Source organism: Manihot esculenta, chromosome 13, assembly GCF_001659605.2.
Source record: "Manihot esculenta cultivar AM560-2 chromosome 13, M.esculenta_v8, whole genome shotgun sequence".
NCBI lineage: Eukaryota > Viridiplantae > Streptophyta > Magnoliopsida > Malpighiales > Euphorbiaceae > Manihot > Manihot esculenta.
In genome coordinates this window covers 7,461,582-7,485,113 of record NC_035173.2, presented here as the reverse complement: position 1 = coordinate 7,485,113, position 23,532 = coordinate 7,461,582, and the positions used below count along the sequence as shown (strand labels likewise).

General features: G+C 45.4%; 2 protein-coding genes across 2 annotated transcripts; both read left to right on the top strand.

Annotated features, from left to right (window-relative positions):
* Positions 1-4,562: 4,562 nt before the first annotated feature.
* Positions 4,563-5,102, top strand: LOC110608372 (receptor-like protein 9DC3). Its single transcript, XM_021747592.1, has one exon. It carries the CDS (start codon positions 4,563-4,565, stop codon positions 5,100-5,102), a length of 540 nt encoding a protein of 179 aa, XP_021603284.1.
* A 1,007-nt stretch (positions 5,103-6,109) lies between these two features.
* LOC110608370 (receptor-like protein 7) lies at positions 6,110-7,004 on the top strand. Its single transcript, XM_021747590.1, has 2 exons — positions 6,110-6,250; positions 6,357-7,004. Exons 1-2 carry the CDS (start codon positions 6,110-6,112, stop codon positions 7,002-7,004), a joined length of 789 nt encoding a protein of 262 aa, XP_021603282.1.
* Positions 7,005-23,532: the final 16,528 nt, after the last annotated feature.

Below are 23,532 nucleotides of genomic sequence, written 5' to 3'. Positions count from 1 at the left end.
TGAAACAGCACGAAGACCCCGAGTTAGTGAAGATTGCCAGGACTGTTCAGTCGGGCAACAGTGCAGAGTTCAGATTTGATAGTGAGGGGATTCTTCGGCACGGTAAGAGGTTATGTGTACCAGATGATAGCAGTTTGAAGGCAGACATTATGAGGGAAGCTCATAATGCGCGGTATAGTATTCACCCGGGAGCCACCAAGATGTATCAAGATCTAAGAAGGGTGTATTGGTGGCCAGCAATGAAGAGAGAAGTGGCACAGTTTGTGTCAGCCTGCGAGACATGTCAAAGGGTGAAGCTAGAGCACCAGAAGCCGGCTGGAATGCTTAACCCACTGCCGATTCCAGAATGGAAATGGGAGAACATAGCTATGGATTTTGTAGTGGGGTTACCGGCGACGTCTAACAGACTAGACTCCATCTGGGTGATTGTGGATAGACTCACTAAATCTGCTCACTTCATTCCAGTCAGGAGTAACTACTCTGTGGACAAGTTGGCGCAGGTGTATGTAGACGAGATAGTAAGGTTGCATGGAGTTCCAGTGTCGATAGTATCAGATCGAGGACCTCAGTTCACCTCCAGGTTTTGGCGGAGTCTGCAAAAGGAAATGGGCACAAGGTTGGATTTCAGCACTGCTTTCCATCCACAGACAGACGGTCAGTCAGAGAGAACCATCCAGACCATTGAAGATATGCTGAGAATGTGTGTGTTAGACTTTGGCGGTTCTTGGAGGCAGCATCTACCTCTGGTGGAGTTTGCCTACAACAACAGCCATCATGCTAGCATAGGGATGGCCCCTTATGAAGCTTTGTATGGGAGGAAGTGCCGAACACCTGTTTGCTGGGAAGAGGTAGGAGAGAAAACTCTTGCAGGGCCAGAGTTAGTTGAGATAACCAGCAAGTTAGTGCCTATCATCAGAGAGAGGATCAGAACAACTGTAAGCAGACAGAAAAGCTATGCAGACATCCGTAGGAAGCAGCTAGTGTTCCAGGAGGGGGATATGGTATTGCTTAAGGTGTCTCCGATGAAGGGAGTGGTTCGGTTTGGAAAGAAGGGTAAACTGGCCCCACGGTACATTGGTCCCTTTGAGATCTTGCAGAAGATCGGGCCTGTGTCGTATAAGCTAGATTTACCGGCTTCTATGGAACGAATTCACCCGGTATTCCATGTTTCTATGTTGAGAAAGTTTGTGTCAGATCCAGAGAAGGTTCTGAGTGAACCTGAGGTGGAAATCTTAAGTGATCTCACCTATATAGAGCAGCCAGTGCAGATTCTTGACACCCAGATCAGAAAGCTGAGAAACAAGGAGATACCAATGGTGAAAGTTTTATGGAACCACCACAACCTAGAAGAGTGCACGTGGGAGACTCGGGAGTCCATGCTCCAGCAATACCCATATCTGTTTTAAGGTTAGTTTTTCCCCTTTTCTATGTGTTTATGTTGTGTTAGGAACATTCGGGGACGAATGTTCTTAAGGGGGGGAGAATGTAATACCCGGCTCGAGTCCGGCATCGGAATTCCTATAGTCCGGTGGAATCTCGGGTGTCGGAACCCTCGAGAAGGGTAATACATATGTTTTTTAAGGTATTTTCACTGGTTTTCATGTTTTGAAGGGTTAAAAGACTTGAGTTTGAAAGAAAAGCAACAAGGGAGAAATGCAAAGGTTCGGCCGCCGAAGGTCACTTTCGGCCGCCGAACATTGCATGGTTGCGGCTTCACGTTCGGCTGCCGAAGGTGGTCTGGCCAGCCACCTATAAAAGGGCCAAGGGTCGGTGGAAGGAGGGTATTTCTCCTCCACTTGCAGCCAGAGGTGAGTTCCAGCCTCTCCTACGTTGACTTTCATGTTTTCCATGATTTTCATCAAATCTTTCAAGAGTTTTAAGAGTTTTGATGATTTATGAAGGTTTTGAGCAAAAGAACCAAGGTTTGAAGCTTGGAGCTTTGGAAGAGCTTTTCTTCATATCTCCACGTTGGGATCCTTCATCCTCAAGTGTTTAAGAGGTAAGTGAAGATCCTGAGCTTCTTTGATGGTTTTGAAAGGTTTTATGAAGTTTGTATGGGTAGTTTGCATGTTTAGGTTTAGGTGAGGTTTTTGGTGATTTGTGGTGGTCAAGCATGTTGAAGTGTTGTGTGTTCTGATTGTTTGGGGTTTTAGAGTAGTTGTAGACCCCTTTTATGCTAGTTGGGAGTAGTTGCTATGCATGTTTGTAGGTTTTTGGGCAAAGTTTGCATGAAACAGAGCAGGGTTCTGTCCTTCGGGCAAAACCAGGTTCGGCCGCCGAAGGAAGGTTCGGCCGCCGAACCCTTTGTGGAGGCAGTTCGGCTGCCAAAGGTTGCCCCCGAAAGCTAGGCTTTCGGTTTAGAAAGGGACTTTCGGCCGCCGAAAGAGGGAGTTCGGCCGCCGAAAGTGTGTGAGTTTCGTCTCTGGACGAGACCTTCGGCCGCCGAATGTGCCGCCGAACATGCATGAGTTTCGTCTCTGGAGTGGGGTTTCGGCCGCTGAACCTGCCGCCGAAAGTGCCCTGTCCAGCTTTCCTTTGCATGTTTTATGTGATGGTTTGAGGATTGTTTAGAGGGGTTTTGGGGAGTTTCGTAGAGATGTTCTTGAGTGCGTTTAGTCCCTCATTTGAGTCCACCTGTGTAGGTACGGACCAGAGGAATCAGGGACATCAGCAGTGAGTCCAGAGTCAGAACCTGCAGAGTCAGTTCAGAGAGAACTACAGGTGAGTGGAAATTAACTTAATGTTTTAATATGAGAACTGATATTTTATCATGCTTCATGCATCATGAATATGCTTTAGGGTGAGTGCATTAGTGTACACAAAGATGATGCATTGCATATATCCTTGTACTTGGCATTGCTCCTTGTACATTGCTTATGTGAGACGGCACGGACTTCGTGAGGATTCATTAGCCCTCAGAGGAAAGACCTGGAACAGCCCTACGGGGACCAGGCACACACAGAAAGACCTGGAACAGCCCTACGGGGACCAGGCACATGGTACTTAGGTACCCCAGATGAGATAGAGGGAGTTTTGATCCGTCCGGCCGAGGTGATGTGATTCTGTGTTGCATTCCATGAGAGCATGTTTTATCACCTGTTATTTACCTATTCTACTCACTGGGCTATCGTAGCTCATCCCTCTCCCCTAACTTCAGTTGTGCAGGTTCAGAGGTCAGAGAGAACTCAGTAGGGGACAGGAAGAGTACAGAGTTTTGTAATAGCTAGTATGGACATGTATATGTATAGAGATAATGTATATCAATGTATAGAATGGTGCTTGATTTATAAGACTTGTAATCCCTTGGAGTCACATGATCAGTTTATGTATGTTTCTTTATTGTTGTATGTTTATGAGTAAAACCAGGCTTAACATTATGAGATTGATCCGCCTAGAGCCATGAGGAGCTCTAGTAGGGATTGGTAGAGCACAGAGAGAGTGCATGCACAGGTTAAGCCTTGGAATAAAGAAAAGTTTTATGTTTTTACAGCAAATGTATGATCATGTATGGGATTTTACAGGTAGACAGACAGGATAGCAGGCTTACTACGGGTCCCGGCGACCTTAAGTCGATCTGGATCCTAGTGCCGGTGGCAGTTCGGTTTCCGGGCTGTTACAACCCTTTGGGCCAAATTTGTCATCATAGAGCCTAAGATGCCAGCATTGCTCTCAGGCTGTTATTATTTTATTACACCTGGATGCCAGCATTATTTGCAGGGAACATATTATGAGTGTATGCGAATTCTATTTTTCACAGTTCATTTTATATTAATTGATATACATTGTATTTATTCAGCTGACTTATTTTAACTAAATATTTGGTGCTACTAAGTACTTAAACTTTATCTTTTCCCCTTTGTTATTTATTTATCCGCTCACTGAGTATTTTGTACTCACCCTTATACTTTTAATATTTCAGTTCCTTTTTGGTGATCAGCTCAGCAGTCCTCATCTCTTAGTTTGACCTTCCTTCCACATCGTCCACTCAGAGTCTAGAGGAGGTCGGACCAATCTTAGGTGTTTTTTCATATCTTTTTGTAATTTTGAAAGATCATGTATAGATTGTACATTCCGGTGAGGAACATATTTTGTTTCATATAAATATATTATGAATTGACTAGATCAATCATTAGTTTTCTCTTATATGTTTAATATTTTGAAACTTATAGCAGGTTATATGTAATTATATCTATAATATTAGGGGGAACTCTGTCAGTTTTTCGAGTCATATCCATCTCTACAATTTAGAGAATGGGTGTGACAACCAAATAACTGATACTTTTCCTTCTTGGTTGGGAAATCTTGCAGAGTTGAGAATTCTGATTTTGAGATCTAACCATTTTTATGGTGTGATAGATCAAAAACCCAAAACCAAAGGCTTCCCAAGTCTTCGAATCATCGACTTATTCGGCAATAGTTTCGTCCGAAAGCTGCCATCGGTGTACTTAGACATGTGGGAAACCATGAAAACCATCCAAGCAAACCACATGACATACATGGGGGAAAATTTAAGGCCCAATTTCACAGACGTTGATACTTACTATGGGGAATATGATTAGTCAATGACTATGTTCAACAAAGGAGTGAAACTGGAATACGACAAGATTCAAGATATTTTCCTCGCCATTGATTCCTCCAACAACAGATTTGAAGGAAAAATCCCAGAAATCATTGGAAACCTTAAAGGGCTTAATCTCCTCAACCTTTCAAACAACCTTCTCAAGGGTCACATACCACCATCTTTAGCATGTTTGAGCTCATTAGAGGGATTAGATCTTTCAAAGAACAAGCTTTCAGGAAAGATACCTCCAGAGCTCGCTCAACTCACTTTCCTTGCTTTCTTTAATGTCTCCTACAACGAGCTTGAAGGGCCAATACCCCAAGGGAAACAATTTGATACATTTCAGAGCAATCAATATGAGGGGAACTTGGGATTATGTGGCGCTCCTTTGACAAAGAAATGTGAAGATTTTGGGGACTCACCACCATTTTTTCCAACTTCGGATGATGAAAGCATAGCTCTGGAGTGCAAACCCTCAGATTTACGCAGATGCATTTATTATCAGACTAAATCTGTGAGTGCAAACTCTCAACTATTATGATTTAATAGTATTTCAGAGGATTTCATTTTTTATTGCATTTTTTATAAGTCTACTAGTTTCCACATAATTTTATAATTTAGTTGATATTTATTGTAATAATTTAAATAAATTGATATAAATAATTTTTAAATTCTATAATAACATAATTGAATTGAATTTGAGAGAAAGAATTATTTACACAAAATAAACATAATAATTTTAATTAAATTGAAGGCAATATGAAGCCAATAATAAGTGTATGACTTCATACAATATGATGTTGCAATAAAATATAATTTAAATTATGTGGTTGACTTTTATGGAAAAACCATGTTTTTTTTTTATAGTAAATAATATATTTGAATATCCGGCCATTCAACACCCACGAAAAAGAATAAGGACACAGTGATGACAGTGAAAGATACTTTTTTTCTTTTGCCAAACGATAGTGGAAGACTCGCCGACACGATGGTGACAGTGGAAGACTCTTTTTTTCTTTTGTCAAACGATAGTGGAAGACTCTTTTTTTCTTTTACCAAACGATAGTGGAAGACTCGCCGACATGGTGGTGAGGGATTTGACAAGTCTTTACAAGTAAACCAAAGTAATTGGGAGGTCAAGGGAAGTTGCATCTGCATGATACTCTTTAAATCTTTTAATATTTTACATTTTTCTCTTAAACTAATCATATTTTTCTGTTGAGTCGCATAATTAAACAATGATAAACCAAAACAATCATTTTTTTTAATAAAAATATATCTCTTATGATATTTTTTTTATCTGAATAATAATGTATTGCATGGCTGTTAAATTATTTTGAATAACTTCTTTTATTATCATAATACTAAATTCTTATAGTTGTATTTTATAAATTTAATTAGAAAGATTACTATGAAATAATATTAAAAATATTGATTTTAAATAATAAATTTTATTTACTCATTTATAATTTAAAAAATATAATTAATTTTTTTTAATAAAAATCAAGAATAAAAAAGTTGGGAGCTTTGTTTTAAGTAATGTTTATAATGGGCACAGGCAACACCACCTACACTCCACAAGACAGCCGCCGTACAACAGAATTATCTGACAATGGAGTCACCACCTTTGTTCGTTCGGTTGCTTTCCTTCCACATGTTGACGACGTTGTGCCATGCCATAGCATTTACGTAGTCTTTTAACTCTTCTATTCAACGATGCCATGATGATGAAAGCTTGGCCTTGCTACAATTCAAAAATAGCTTCAACATCTCTAGCTCTTGTTCTTATTCAAAGCTTGAATCATGGAAGCTAAATCAAGGCGTAAGATCAGGTGAGTGTTGCTCATGGCATGGTGTAGAGTGTGATGAGAAAACTAATCATGTCGTTAGCCTTGACCTAAGTGAGAGTTGTATTTATGGGTCGATCAACTCCAACAGTACTCTCTTTCGCCTTGTCCATCTTCAAAGACTTAATCTTGGAAGCAACGACTTCATCCACTCTCAAATCCCATCCGAAATAGGCCAACTCTCGAGGTTAACTCATCTCGACTTTTCTTTTTCTGGCTTTTCTGGCGAAATCCCAGCTGAAATCTCTAATATTTCAAGCTTGGTTTACCTTGATCTATCTCGTAATCTTGATTTCATTAGTTATGATGGATTATTGAAGCTCCGTCAGACTAGCTTCAGAGGTCTAGTTCAAAACATGACCAATTTGAAGGAACTTGATCTAGAATGCATGGACATTTCTTCAACGGTTCTCGCAAATCTTTCATCTTTGGAGTCTCTCCATCTTTGTGGTTGTGAATTGCATGGTGAATTTCCAGCGAGCATTTTCTCGTTTCCGAACTTAAAGATAATCGACTTATGCGAAAATATAAATCTAACATGTTTTTTGCCTGACTTCCACCCGAGAAGTCACCTTGAAAGATTGAGGCTCTTCTGAACAAGTTTTTATGGAAAAGTACCTCCTTCTATTGGAAACCTTACTAATCTTGTTTGGCTTGACCTCTATACTCTACATAACTGTAACGACCCGAAAATCGGACCGCTACCGGCGCTAGGATCCAGATCGGCTTAAGGCCGCCGGGACCCGTAGCAAGCCTGACATCTAACCTGTAAACCTGTATAATCCCATACATGATCAACAACATACATAAAAATTAAAACTTTTCTTTCCATTCATACACCAAGCTCAACCTGTGCATGCACTATATATATAATATAAATCATAAACCTTGATCCCTCTGTGGGATCTCATCAGTGTCCCCCAAATGGGTGACATAACCTGTGTTGAGTTGGTTTGCATAAACGACATAAAAATCCTAGATAACAACATTCTATGGTCAAGCACACCTCTAGAATCCATAAACATCATTACATAACTATACTGTACTTTTACATTACATCGTTCTATGATTTGTCATGTCCACATTCTATCTATTACAAAAAAACAAGCTTTGCTCTAACCGACCTCGTCTTCTATCCTGTACCTGCAAGCCTGGGGGTAAAGGGAGAGGGGTGAGCTAAAAGCCCAGTGAGTAGAACTATAAAACATATTAACACTATGCTCTATGAAATGCATCATAACACAGACAATTCATATAAGGGTTGGGTGAACTTGTCACCAATTAGTCCAAGCTAACTCTGTGCCAGGCCGTAGCATGGGGTTCTGGTCTTCCTGTCATAACATACATTACTTACCATTTCCCAGGGCCTCCTCTGGGCTCCTGGTCTTCGAGTCCCATAACCGTGCCAGGCCGTAAAATGGGGTCCTGGTCTTTCCTTACTCTGTGCCAGGCCGTAGAATGGGGTCCTGGTCTTCCTGTCATGGACTAATTGGGTCATCCAATATTCACCCACATCAACAACAATTGATGCAATGCGGCATATTCGTGAAAACTAATGCAATCATCCTATTATATAATCATGATGCATGAAACATGATAAAACATTTAATTTCTCAATTTAAAAGATTAAGTTTAGTTCCACTCACCTCTGGCTGACTCTGACAACACCGAAGCAGCTGGACTCACTGCTGGGGTCCTCAGTTCCTCGGGTCCGAACCTACACAGGTGGACTCAAATGAGGGACCAAACATACCTAAACATAACTATAAATTACTCCCCAAAAACCCCCTAAAACATCATGGAACAACCATAGAAAAACATGCAAAGGAGGCCTGGACAGGGCACTTTCGACGGCAGGTTCGGCGGCCGAAAGTTCCTCCAGAGCCGAAAGGCAGGCAGGTTCGGCGGCACCTTCGGCGGCCGAAACTCCCAGACAGAGACGAAACTCATGCATGTTCGGCGGCACTTTCGGCGGCCGAAACTGCCAGACAGAGACGAAAGTCTCCTTTCGGGGGCAAGCTTCGGCAGCCGAAAGGCTGCCTCCCCAGCCATGTTCGGCGGCCGAAAGTCCTTCGGCTGCCAAACCTGGTTTCTGCCAAAGGGCAGAAACTTGGCTCTTTTTGCACATTTCGCCTCCAAACCTTCCAAACATGCATCAAACCTATTCTACAACACACAAACACAAGCATACATGTTCCTAGGGGCCTCAAAACAACATAAACCCCATCTACAACACATCAAGCATCCACATTGTTCAAGAACACACATTTATACCCATAAACATAACCATAACCTAAACATGCATTCTAACCCATAGATCTACTTAAAACTTACTTAAAACATGAAACGAGCTTAAGATCGGCTCTTACCTCTTAAAGATCGAGAGAGACGACCAAAAACTCGGAGTTGGGAGAGATTGGGTTCTTGAACCTCCAAGCTCCAAAACTTTGCTCAAAAGCTCAAATCTTCAAAACAAAGTTAAAACAAGTGAAAATCTTGAAAGATCTAGAGGAAGAACATCAAAGATTGGTGAGGGACAGCAGAGAACTCACCTTGGCCTAAAATGGGAAAAAGCTCGTCCGTTTTCGGCTAAGGGACCCTTTTATAGTGGCTGGCCAGACCACGTTCGGGGGCCGAATGTGCCTCCGCATGCATGCCATGTTCGGCGGCCGAACTTGAGGTTCAGCGGCCGAACCTGGACTTCCCTCACTTATGCCCTTCGGGGGCCTAAAGCACTCCCGAAGTGCATGCATGTTCGGCGGCCGAACCTGAGTTTTCCTCCAATGCTATTTTCATGAAAAAAACTCATTTTCTTTCATGCTTAAAACATAAAACACATTAAAAACTTTTATGAAAACATGGTTTTACCCTTTTAGAGGCTTCCGACATCCGAGATTCCACCGGACGGTAGGAATTCCGATACTGGAGTCTAGCCGGGTATTACATTCTCCCCCCCTTAAGAACATTTGTCCCCGAATGTTCCTCAACTAGCACATGCAAGGCATACAACATATCATACACAAAGCACATAAAACTCACAAGGAACTAACCTTAGAAAAGATAAGGGTATTGCTGGAGCATGGACTCCCGTGTCTCCCAAGTGCATTCTTCCAGATTGTGGTGGTTCCAAAGGACTTTCACCATCGGGATTTCCTTGTTTCTTAACTTCCTGATCTGGGTGTCTATGATCCGCACTGGCTGCTCAACATAGGTGAGATCCTCTTGGATCTCCACATCAGGCTCACTAAGAACCTTGCCCGGATCTGACACAAACTTCCTCAACATTGAAACATGGAAAACCGGATGGATTCTTCCCATTAAAGCAGGCAAATCTAGCTTGTACGACACATTCCCAATCTTTTGCAAGACTTCAAAGGGTCCGATGTATCGTGGGGCTAGTTTACCTTTCTTTCCAAAGCGAACCACTCCTTTCATTGGAGACACCTTGAGCAATACCAGATCCCCCTCCTGAAACTCTACTTGCCTTCTGCGGATGTCTGCATAACTCTTCTGTCTGCTTGTAGCCGTCTTGATTCTTTCTCTGATTAAGGGTACCACCCTGCTGGTGATCTCTACTAACTCAGGCCCTGCCAAGGCCTTTTCTCCAACTTCTTCCCAGCAAACAGGTGACCTGCACTTCCTTCCATATAAAGCTTCATATGGAGCCATCCCGATGCTAGCATGATGGCTGTTATTATAAGCAAACTCCACCAAAGGTAGATGCTGCCTCCAAGAACCGCCAAAGTCCAGCACACACATTCTTAGCATATCTTCTATGGTCTGGATGGTCCTCTCTGACTGTCCGTCTGTCTGTGGATGGAAGGCAGTGCTGAAATCCAATCTAGTACCCATGGCATTCTGCAGACTCCGCCAAAACCTGGAGGTGAACTGGGGCCCTCTATCTGACACTATAGAAACAGGAACCCCATGCAGTCTGACTATCTCATCAACATACACCTGCGCCAACTTGTCCACAGAATAGCCACTCCTGACAGGGATGAAGTGAGCAGATTTGGTGAGTCTGTCCACAATCACCCATATGGAGTCCAATCTGTTGGACATCGCCGGTAACCCCACTACGAAGTCCATAGCTATATTCTCCCATTTCCACTCTGGAATAGGTAGCGGGTTAAGCATTCCAGCCGGCTTCTGATGTTCCAGCTTCACCCTCTGACACACTTCGCAGGCTGACACAAACTGTGCCACTTCTCTCTTCATAGCTGGCCACCAATAAACCTTTTTCAGATCCTGATACATCTTGGTGGCCCCGGGGTGAATGCTGTATCTTGCATTATGAGCCTCTCTCATAATGTCTCCTTTTAGCCCTATGTCATCTGGTACACACAATCGACTCCCATAGCGGAGGATCCCCTTATTGTCGAATCTGAACTCACTGTCCTTGCCTGACTGAACAGTCCTGGCAATCTTCACTAACTCTGGGTCCTCATGCTGTTTCTGAGCCACCTGCTCCAGAAACACGGGTGTCACTTTCATCTGAGCAACCAAGGCACCTGTACCAGACAACTCCAACTGTAGACCTTCATCAATGAGCTTATAAAACTCCTTCACCACTGGTCTCCTCTCTGCCGTGATGTGGGATAGACTGCCTAGTGACTTCCGGCTTAGGGCGTCTGCCACGACATTCGCCTTACCCGGATGATACTGAATCTTGCAATCATAGTCACTCAGCAGCTCTACCCATCTCCTCTGTCTCAAGTTCAAATCTCTTTGACTCAGGATGTACTGCAGGCTTTTATGATCGGTGAAGATCTCACATTTTACCCCATAGAGGTAGTGCCTCCACATCTTGAGTGCAAAGATTACTGCCGCCATCTTAAGGTCATGTGTGGGGTAATTCAACTCATGCTTCTTTAGCTGCCTAGAAGCATAAGCAATCACCCTTTCATTCTGCATAAGCACACAACCCAGTCCCACTCGGGATGCATCACAGAAAACCGTGAAGTCCTCATCACTAGATGGCAGAGCTAACACTGGTGCTGAAGTCAACCTCTTCTTAAGCTCTTCAAAACTCTCTTCGCACTGGTCAGTACACATAAACTTCTGATTCTTCCTGGTCAGTCTGGTCAGAGGAGCTGCTATTTTCGAGAAGTCCTGAACGAACCTCCTGTAGTAACCTGCCAAACCCAAGAGACTCCTGATCTCCGTCACTGAAGTGGGTCTAGGCCAGTTAGCCACAGTTTCTGTCTTCTTGGGGTCCACCTCTATCCCATTCTCTGACACTACATGCCCCAAGAACGAAATGCTCCTCAGCCAGAACTCACACTTAGAGAACTTGGCATACAAGCCATGTTCCCTCAAGGTCTGTAGAACCAACCTCAGATGATGGGCATGCTCCTCTGCATTCCTGGAATACACTAAGATATCATCTATGAAGACAATAACGAAGTGATCCAGGTACTGGCTAAACACTCTGTTCATGAGGTCCATGAATGCTGCAGGGGCATTGGTTAACCCGAACGGCATCACAAGGAACCCAAAATGCCCATATCTAGTCCTGAAAGCTATCTTTGGTACGTCTTCTTCTCTGATCCTCAGCTGATGGTACCCTGATCTCAGATCTATTTTGGAGAAACAACCCGCTCCTGCTAGCTGGTCGAATAGATCGTCGATCCTTGGCAATGGGTACTTGTTCTTGGTAGTGACTTTGTTCAACTGCCTGTAGTCGATACAAAGTCTAAGGGATCCATCCTTCTTCTCACAAACAAAACTGGAGCACCCCAGGGTGAGGTACTCGGTCGGATGAAGCCCTTGTCTACCATCTCCTGTAACTGCTCCTTCAACTCTTTCAATTCTGCTGGCGCCATCCTGTAGGGAGGGATAGAGATCGGTCGGGTTCCAGGCATCAGTTCTATCTCGAACTCTATCTCCCTAGCAGGTGGTAAACCTGGCAGCTCGTCTGAGAACACATCTAAGAACTCTCTAACCACTAGCACCGAGGCGGGTTCTCTAACCTGACTGCTAAGCTTTCTCACATGAGCCAAATACCCCTGACATCCCCTCCTGAGCAACCTACGAGCCTGAAGAGCTGATATCAGACCTCTAGGTGTACCCCTCCTGTCTCCTCTGAAGACAACCTCAGACCCATCCTGACCTCTGAACCTGACTACCTTGTCCCTGCAGTCCAAGGTAGCACCATGGGTAGATAACCAGTCCATCCCTAGAATGACGTCAAAATCTGTCAAATCTAGAACCACTAGGTCGGCGGACAAGCATCTTCCCTCAACAAACACAGGACTACATTGGCAGACTGACTCTGCTACTGATGGATCACCCTTGGGTCCACTGACCCAGAGAGGACACTCTAACCCAGAAGTCATCAGACCCAACCTCCCCACGGCTCTCGGAGCAATAAAAGAATGAGATGCACCAGGGTCCATCAAGGCATACACATCTGAACAACCAATGATTAAGTTACCTGCCACTACGGTGTTAGATGCATCTGCCTCCTGCTGTGTCATTGTGAAGATCCGTGCTGGAGCTGATGGACCTTCACCTCTGAAACCCGCTGAAGAAGAGGCTGCCCCTCTCCCTCTGCCTCTGCCACTGGCCTGAGTCATGGCTGGAGCTGCTGGCTGCGCTACACTGCCTGAGGCTGTCTGCTGGGACTGAGCCATCGGGACTGCTCTTGGACATTCTCGAGCCATATGCCCCTCCTGACCACATCTGAAGCAGGCGTTCGTCCCAAACCGACATACTCCCTTGTGTGGCCTACCACACTTCGCACAAACTGCATTATCCGCACCAGAGCTTGAGCCACTTCCAAATCCCAGACTAGACTTAACCTTGTTCCAGAACTTATTCTTCTTACCCTTGGGCTTACCCCATCTCTTACTGCCTGAAGCTGCTGCATTAAGGGTAGAGGGATCTAACCTTCCCCCACCCGGAGTGTAATACCCGGCTAGACTCCGGTATCGGAATCCCTACCGTCCGGTGGGATCTCGAACGTCGGAAATCTCTAGAAGGGTAAGAACATGTTTTTATAAAATGTTTTCATGTATTTCAATGTTTTAAGTATGAAAGAAAATGAGTTTTTACATGAAAATAGCATTGGAGGAAAACCCAGGTTCGGCCGCCGAACATGCACGCGTTTTGGAGGCACGTTAGGCCCCCGAAAGCATAGGCGAGGGAAGTCCAGGTTCGACCGCCGAAACTCACGTTCGGCCGCCGAACATTGCATGGATGCGGAGGCACATTCGGCCCCCGAACGTGGCCTGGCCAGCCACCTATAAAAGGGGCACTTAGCCGAAATGGGCGAGCTTTCTCCCATTTTCGGCCACAGCAAGCTTCCGACCTTCCCTTTACAAATATTGTGCTCTTCCTCCAAATCTCTTCCATTTTTCTTGAGTTTTAAACTCACATTGCAAGTTTTGAGCATTCAAACCAAGTTTTGGAGCTTTGGGAACTCAGGAGCTCATTTTCGTGGATCTCCAAGTTTAGGTCGTCTCCCTCTCGATCTTCAAGAGGTAAGAGCCGATCTTAAGCTCCTTATGTGTTTTAACTAAGTTTTATGCAAGATCTATGGGTAGAAATGCATGTTAGGGTATATGTTGAGTTTATGGGTTAATATTGATGTTTTGAACAATGTGGCTTGCTTGAGTATGTTTGAAGTGTTGTAGATGGGGTATATGATGGTTTGAGACCCCTAGGTGTGATGTATGATGAGTATGCATGTTGTAGAGCAAGTTTTTGCATGATTTGAGCTTGGGAGGCAAAATGTGCATAGAAGAGCTGAGTTTCTGCCCTTTTGCAGAAACCAGGTTCAGCCGCCGAAGGGAGTTTCGGCCGCCGAACCCCCCTTTGTGGAGGCAGCATTCGGCTGCCGAAGTTGCCCCTGAAAAGAGACTTTCGTCTCTGTCTGGGACTTTCGGCCGCCGAAGGTGCCGCCGAAAGTGCCTGACTTTCGGATCTGTCCAGGACTTTCGGCCGCCGAAGGTGCCGCCGAAAGTGCCCTGTTCAGCCATTTCATGCATATTTTTATGTAATGTTTCAGGATGTTTTAGGGGGGTTTTTGGGGAAGTTTATTAGAGTTATGTTTATATATGTTTGGTCCCTCATTGGAGTCCACCTGTGTAGGTTCGGACCCGAGGAACCGAGGACCTCAGCAGTGAGATAGCTGCTTCAGAGTCTGTAGAGCTTCAGCCAGAGGTGAGTGGAATGAACCTTAAGTTTTTAAATAAATGAAATATAACTTTTTGGAGCATGTTCATGCATCATATATGCCATGATATATTTTAGGTTGTTTGCATTAGTATTCACGAATATGTTGCATTGCATAATATGATGTGGATGCGGATTGGCTATTGGATGATCCTCTAGTCCTCCTATGGTATGATATGATGATGATACGGTATGGATTGCCAGTGAGGCCCATTCTACGCCCCTGGACTATGTTAAGAGAAAGACCAGTGAGGCCCATTCTACGCCCCTGGCATATTGGAATGTTATGTTATGTTATGTATGTAAGAGAAAGACCAGTGAGGCCCATTCTACGCCCCTGGCACGATTGGACTATGTTGAGGACTATAGGTGACAATACCATCCTTATGTGATATGTTTGTGATGTGTTGCATTTCATGGAAGCATGAAATATTTAATATATGTTTTCTCTATTCTGCTCACTGGGCTTTATAGCTCACCCCTCTCCCCTAACCCCAGATGTGCAGGTACAGGGTAGACCAGGAGGTTAGCCAGAGTATGAAGTGATGTTATGTAATAGTTAGATTGTGGACATGAAAATTGTATTATGATGTAATGTAAAAGAGTTTTAAGTTATGTTATGTAATTTGAATATTGAGGATAGAGTTGTGCTTGACCAATACAGATTGTTAATCCCACTTGTATGTACATGGTCTTTATGATATGAGATATGAGGTTATGTTTCAACCAAGCTGATGTATGATGAGATACCCCATTGGAGCATTTGATGAGGGCTCCAGTGGAGGTTTATGTTATGTTTATGCTTATGTACAGGTTGAGCTTGGTTGTTATATGAAAATGTTTACAGGTTTATGAGTATCGTTGATCATGTATGGGATTAAGAAGGATTACAGGTTATGTCAGGCTTTCTACGGTTCCCGGCGGCCTTATGCCGATCTGGATCCTAGCGCCGGTAGTGGTCCGGATTTTCGGGCTGTTACAGAATGGTATCAGAGCCCTAGGTTCATATGGTCGGACCTAGAGTGTCGGGCTCATAGATGTATAGAAGGTCAAGCACAATAGGAAAGGTCATGTCCACTAGGATAGGATGTAGAGTCCTGTCTTGAATGATGATGTGATATGCCATGATTATATACATGTGCATAAATGATATGCTATGCTATGTGATGTTTGTGATGAGGATTCATGTGTGGCCACATGAACCATATTATGCTGATGTTTGTGCTATGCGTGGTTTTTCAGAAGACAGGATGAGAGGAACTCGTCGATCTGCAAGATTGACTGGAGTGCCACCTGAGGATGAGGGCATGAGCGCCCGTCCTCCAGCATTGCCTAGGGCAATGTCTAGCAGGTCCAACAGGGACAGAGTAGCAAGAGACCCTAGAAGGTCTCTGGATCTGGGTAGGAGCAGATCAGTCAGAGGGACAGTTCAGGGAGGAGCGTCAGAGGATATGGGGGATGATATGGACGTAGAACAGAGGAGGGATGGCAGTTTGGGAGTCAATATGTCAGAGGAAGGTATGGGAGAGTCCCAAGGAGGCACTCAGGCCTCGGGATTTGTACAGCCACCTCACTACCCACATTTCTCACAACATCCCGGGTATTCGATGGGAGGTACATCGGATTACCCTAGTTTCACCCCTTATCCCACACAGATGCCATACCCACCATACTACCCACCATACTCTCAGTACCCAATGTATCCACCTCCACCCTACTATCCAAATCCAGAAAACCCTACCACAGAAAATGTTGCCCCACCTCCACCACCTACAGAACCAGCAGCCCCAGTTACTCAACCTCCTAACCCTAGCTCATCCAGAGGGAGCAAGGTCAAGATGACCGACTACATGAAGCTGGGTGCTCCCCAATATGATAGTGGTGATGACCCATTTGTGTATCTGGAAAGGGTCAAAATGATAACAGACGAGATAGGGGCGGATGACAGTAGAGCCATTCAGATGGCTGGGTTCACCCTAAAATGCAAGAAGGCCCGTGAGTGGTTCAAGAACTACATCAAACCGAGGGTGGACAGTCTTCCATGGGAGGATTTCGCAAATGAGTTTGCAGGATGGGCTTTCCCTGATAGTTCAAGGGAATTGAAGATAATAGAATTCGAGCAGTTGAGGCAGACTGATGACATGAGTGTAGACGAATATACTGACAGGTTTATGGAGTTGCTGCCATTTGCTGGGCAGGACCTTAGCACAGACCAGAAGAAGTCGAGGAGGTATATCATGAAGCTCCATCCCAGGTACTCCTCCTTGGTACAGTCAGCAGATAGAGAGAGTTTTCACACCATAGTCGATATGGCTAGGAGAATGGAGGCTAGTGCTATCATCGAGGGAAAAGTCAAGCAGTCAGTGGCACAGCCTTCCGGTTCCAAAACCCCAGGTAGGGGAAAAGTGGATCCTTCTTCCTTAAGTTCAGGTAGTAAGAGGTGGAGCAGTACCACCAAGAAGCAGAAGAAGAACAAGTTCTGGAGCAAGATCAAGTCAGGTCTGGGATTAGGAAGTGGCTCGAGCTCAGGTGCAGACAATGTAGCATGTGTGAAGTGTGGTAAGCCACACAGGGGAGTGTGCCTCTATGGGTCCAGAGCCTGCTTCAGATGTGGGCAAGAGGGACATATGGCTCGGGATTGTCCTAGAGCAGCTGTTATGGCACAGTCCCAGCAGACAGGTTCAGGCAGTGTAGCTCAGCCAGTAGCTCCAGCACCAACTCAAGCCAGTGGCAGAGGTAGAGGGAGAGGAGCAGCCTCTTCTTCAGCGGGTTTCAGAGGTGAAGGTCCGTCAGCTCCAGCGAGGATCTTCACAATGACACAGCAAGAGGCGAACACATCCAACACCGTGGTGGCAGGTAATCTCATCATTGGTTGTTCTGATGTGTATGCATTGATGGACCCTGGTGCATCTCATTCTTTCATCGCTCCGAGAGCCGTGCTGAGGTTAGGGTTGATGGTCTCTGAGTTAGAGTGTCCCCTCTGGGTCAGTGGACCCAAGTGTGACCCGTCAGTGGCAGAGTCAGTCTGCCAATGTAGTCCAGTTTTTGTGGAGGGAAGATGCATGTCCGCCGACCTTGTGGTTCTAGAGTTGACTGATTTTGACGTCATTCTAGGGATGGACTGGTTATCTACCCATGGCGCTACCTTGGACTGCAGGGACAAGGTAGTTAAGTTCAGATGTCAGGATGGGTCAGAAGTCGTCTTCAAAGGAGACAGAAGGGGTACACCTAGAGGTATGATATCGGCCCTACAGGCTCGTAGGCTGCTCAGGAGGGGTTGTCAGGGTTATCTAGCTCACGTGAGAGAGCTAGACAGTCAGGTTGGAGAGCCCGCCTCAGTGCCAGTGGTCAGAGAGTTCTTAGACGTGTTCCCAGACGAACTGCCAGGTTTACCACCTGCTAGGGAGATAGAGTTCGAGATAGAACTGATGCCTGGAACCCGACCGATCTCTATCCCTCCCTACAGGATGGCGCCAGCAGAATTGAAAGAGTTGAAGGAGCAATTACAGGAGTTGGTAGACAAGGGCTTCATCCGACCGAGTACCTCACCCTGGGGTGCTCCAGTGCTGTTTGTGAGAAAGAAGGATGGATCCCTTAGACTTTGTATCGACTACAGGCAGTTGAACAAAGTCACTACCAAGAATAAGTACCCATTGCCAAGGATCGATGATCTATTCGACCAGCTAGCAGGAGCGGGTTGCTTCTCCAAAATAGATCTGAGATCGGGGTACCATCAGTTGAGGATCAGGGAAGAGGACGTACCAAAGACAGCTTTCAGGACCAGATATGGGCATTTTGAGTTCCTTGTGATGCCGTTCGGGTTAACTAACGCCCCTGCAGCATTCATGGACCTCATGAACAGAGTGTTTAGCCAGTACCTGGATCACTTCGTTATTGTCTTCATAGATGATATCTTGGTGTATTCCAGGAATGCAGAGGAGCATGCCCATCATCTGAGGTTGGTTCTACAGACCTTGAGGGAACATGGCTTGTATGCCAAGTTCTCCAAGTGTGAGTTCTGGCTAAGGAGCATTTCGTTCTTGGGGCACGTAGTATCAGAGAATGGAATTGAGGTGGACCCCAAGAAGACAGAAACTGTGGCTAACTGGCCTAGACCCACTTCAGTAACAGAGATCAGGAGTTTCTTGGGTTTGGCAGGTTACTACAGGAGGTTCGTTCAGGACTTCTCAAAGATAGCAGCTCCTCTGACCAGACTAACCAGGAAGAATCAGAAGTTTCTGTGGACCGACCAGTGCGAGGAGAGTTTTGAAGAGCTCAAGAAGAGGTTGACTTCAGCACCAGTTTTAGCTCTGCCAGCTAGTGATGAAGACTTTACAGTCTTTTGTGATGCGTCCCGTGTGGGACTGGGTTGTGTGCTTATGCAGAATGAGAGGGTGATTGCTTATGCTTCTAGGCAGCTGAAGAAGCATGAGTTGAATTACCCCACACATGACCTTGAGATGGCAGCAGTAATCTTTGCACTCAAGATGTGGAGGCACTACCTCTACGGGGTTAAATGTGAGATCTTTACGGATCATAAGAGCCTGCAATACATCTTGAGTCAAAGAGATTTGAATTTGAGACAGAGGAGGTGGGTAGAGCTGCTAAGTGACTATGATTGCAAGATTCAGTATCATCCGGGTAAGGCGAATGTTGTGGCAGACGCCCTAAGCCGGAAGTCACTAGGCAGTCTATCCCACATCACGGCAGAGAGGAGACCAGTGGTGAAGGAGTTTTACAAGCTCATCGAGGAAGGTCTACAGTTGGAGTTATCTGGTACAGGTGCCTTGGTTGCTCAGATGAAAGTGACACCCGTGTTTCTGGAGCAGGTGGCTCAGAAACAGCATGAGGACCCGGAGTTAGTGAAGATTGCCAGGACTGTTCAGTCAGGCAAAAATGAAGAGTTTAGGTTTGACAGTAAGGGGATCCTCCGCATGGGAACAGATTATGTGTACCAGATGACATAGGGCTAAAAGGAGACATTATGAGAGAGGCTCATAATGCAAGATACAGCATTCACCCCGGAGCCACCAAGATGTATCAAGATCTGAAGAAGGTTTATTGGTGGCCAGCGATGAAGAAAGAAGTGGCACAGTTTGTGTCCGCCTGCGAAGTATGTCAGAGGGTGAAGCTGGAACATCAGAAGCCGGCTGGAATGCTTAACCCGCTACCTATTCCAGAATGGAAATGGGAGAATATAGCTATGGACTTCGTAGTGGGGTTACCGGCAGCGTCCAACAGATTGGACTCCATATGGGTGATTGTGGACAGACTCACCAAATCTGCTCACTTCATCCCTGTCAGGAGTGGCTATTCTGTGGACAAGTTGGCGCAGGTATATGTAGATGAGATAGTCAGACTGCATGGGGTTCCTGTTTCAATAGTGTCAGATAGAGGGCCCCAGTTCACCTCCAGGTTTTGGCGGAGTCTGCAGGATGCCATGGGTACCAGGTTGGATTTCAGTACTGCCTTCCATCCACAGACGGACGGACAGTCAGAAAGGACCATCCAGACCATAGAGGATATGCTCAGAATGTGTGTGTTGGACTTTGGCGGTTCTTGGAGGCAGCATCTACCTTTGGTGGAGTTTGCCTACAATAACAGCCATCATGCTAGCATCGGGATGGCTCCATATGAAGCTTTGTATGGAAGGAAGTGCAGGTCCCCTGTTTGCTGGGAGGAAGTTGGAGAGAAGGCTTTAGCAGGGCCTGAGTTAGTTGAGATCACCAGCAGGGTGGTACCCATCATCAGAGAGAGAATCAAGACTGCTGCAAGCAGACAGAAGAGTTATGCAGACGTCCGCAGGAGACAGTTAGAGTTTCAGGAGGGGGATCTGGTATTGCTCAAGGTGTCTCCAATGAAGGGAGTGGTTCGCTTCGGAAAGAAAGGTAAACTAGCTGTAACAGCCCGGAAACCGAACTGCCACCGGCACTAGGATCCAGATCGACTTAAGGTCGCCGGGACCCGTAGTAAGCCTGCTATCCTGTCTGTCTAGCTGTAAAATCCCATACATGATCATACATTTGCTGTAAAAACATAAAACTTTTCTTCATTCCAAGGCTTAATCTGTGCATGCACTCTCTCTGTGCTCTCCTAATCCCTACTAGAGCTCCTCATGGCTCTAGGCGGATCAAACTCATAATGTTAAGCCTGGTTTTGCTCATAAACATACAACAACAAAGAAACATACATAAACTGATCATGTGACTCCAAGGGATTACAAGTCTTATAAATCAAGCACCATTCTATACACTATACATATACATTATCTCTATCCATATACATGTCCATACTAGCTATTACAAGACTCTGACCTCTTCCTGTACCCTGCTGAATTCTCTCTGACCTCTGAACCTGCACAACTGAAGTTAGGGGAGAGGGATGAGCTACGATAGCCCAGTGAGTAGAATAGGCAAATACAGGTGATAAAACATGCTCTCATGGAATGCAACACATAATCACATAACCTCGGCCGGACGGATCAAAACTCCCTCTATCTCATCTGGGGTACCTAAGTACCATGTGCCTGGTCCCCGTAGGGCTGTTCCAGGTCTTTATGCCTGGTCCTCGTAAGGCTGTTCCAGGTCTTTCCTCTGAGGGCTAATGAATCCTCACGAAGTCCGTGCCGTCTCACATAAGCAATGTACAAGGAGCAATGCCAAGTACAAGGATAAAATGCAATGCATCATCTTCGTGTACACTAATGCACTCACCCTAGAGCATATTCATGATGCATGAAGCATGATAAAATATTCAGTTCTCATATTAAAACATTAAGTTAAATTCCACTCACCTGTAGTTCTCTCTGAACTGACTCTGCAGGTTCTGACTCTGGACTCACTGCTGATGTCCCTGATTCCTCTGGTCCGTACCTACACAGGTGGACTCAAATGAGGGACTAACCTCACTCAAGAACATCTCTAAGAAACTCCCCAAAACCCCTCTAAACAATCCTCAACCCATCACATAAAACATGAAAAAGGAAGCTGGACAGGGCACTTTCGGCGGCAGGTTCGGCGGCCGAAACCCCACTCCAGAGACGAAACTCATGCATGTTCGGCGGCACCTTCGGCGGCCGAAGGTCTCGTCCAGAGACGAAACTCACACACTTTCGGCGGCCGAACGCCCTCTTTCGGCGGCCGAAAGTCCCTTTCTAAACCGAAAGCCTAGCTTTCGGGGGCAACCTTTGGCAGCCGAACTGCCTCCACAAAGGGTTCGGCGGCCGAACCTTCCTTCGGCGGCCGAACCTGGTTTTGCCCGAAGGACAGAACCCTGCTCTGTTTCATGCAAACTTTGCCCAAAAACCTACAAACATGCATAGCAACTACTCCCAACTAGCATATACACATATATATGCACAAAGGGGTCTAAAACTACCCTAAAACCCCAAACAAACATAACACACAACACTTAATCATGCTGGAACACCACAAATCACCAAAAACCTCACCTAAACCTAAACATGCATACTACCCATACAAACTTCATAAAACCTTTCAAAATCATCAAAGAAGCTCAGGATCTTCACTTACCTCTTAAAAAACTTGAGGATGAAGGATCCCAACGTGGAGATATGAAGAAAAGCTCTTCCAAAGTTCCAAGCTTCAAAACTTGGTTCTTTTGCTCAAAACCTTCACAAATCACCAAAACTCTTAAAACTCTTGAAAGATTTGATGAAAATCATGGAAAACATGAAAGTCAACGTAGGAGAGGCTGAAACTCACCTCTGGCTGCAAGTGGAGGAGAAATAACCTCCTTCCACCGACCCTTGGCCCTTTTATAGGTGGCTGGCCAGACCACCTTCGGCAGCCGAACGTGAAGCCGCAACCATGCAATGTTCGGCGGCCGAAAGTGCCCTTCGGCGGCCAAACCTTTGCATTTCTCCCTTGTTGCTTTTCTGTCAAAATTCAAGTCTTTTAACCCTTCAAAACATGAAAACCAGTGAAAATACCTTAAAAAACATATGTATTACCCTTCTCGAGAGTTCCGACACCCGAGATTCCACCGGACTACAGGAATTCCGATGCCGGACTCGAGCCGGGTATTACATTCTCCCCCCCTTAAGAACATTCGTCCCCGAATGTCCCTAACACAACAGAAACACATAGAAAAGGGGAAAAACTAACCTTAAAACAGATATGGGTATTGCTGGAGCATGGACTCCCGAGTCTCCCAAGTGCACTCTTCTAGGTTGTGGTGGTTCCACAAAACTTTCACCATTGGTATCTCCTTGTTTCTCAACTTTCTGATCTGGGTGTCAAGGATCCGCACTGGCTGCTCTACATAGGTGAGATCACTGAAGATTTCCACCTCAGGTTCACTAAGAACCTTCTCTGGATCTGACACAAATTTTCTCAACATAGAAACATGGAATACCGGGTGAATTCGTTCCATAGAAGCCGGTAAATCTAGCTTATACGATACAGGCCCGATCTTCTGCAAGATCTCAAAGGGACCAATGTACCGTGGGGCCAATTTACCCTTCTTTCCAAACCGAACCACTCCCTTCATCGGAGACACCTTAAGCAATACCATATCCCCCTCCTGGAACTCTATCTGCTTCCTACGGATGTCTGCATAACTTTTCTGTCTGCTTACAGCTGTTCTGATCCTCTCTCTGATGATAGGCACTAACTTGCTGGTTATCTCAACTAACTCTGGCCCTGCAAGAGTTTTCTCTCCTACCTCTTCCCAGCAAACAGGTGTTCGGCACTCCCTCCCATACAAAGCTTCATAAGGAGCCATCCCTATGCTAGCATGATGGCTGTTGTTGTAGGCAAACTCCACCAGAGGTAGATGCTGCCTCCAAGAACCGCCAAAGTCTAACACACACATTCTCAGCATATCTTCAATGGTCTGGATGGTCCTCTCTGACTGACCGTCTGTCTGTGGATGGAAAGCAGTGCTGAAATCCAACCTTGTGCCCATTTCATTTTGCAGACTCCG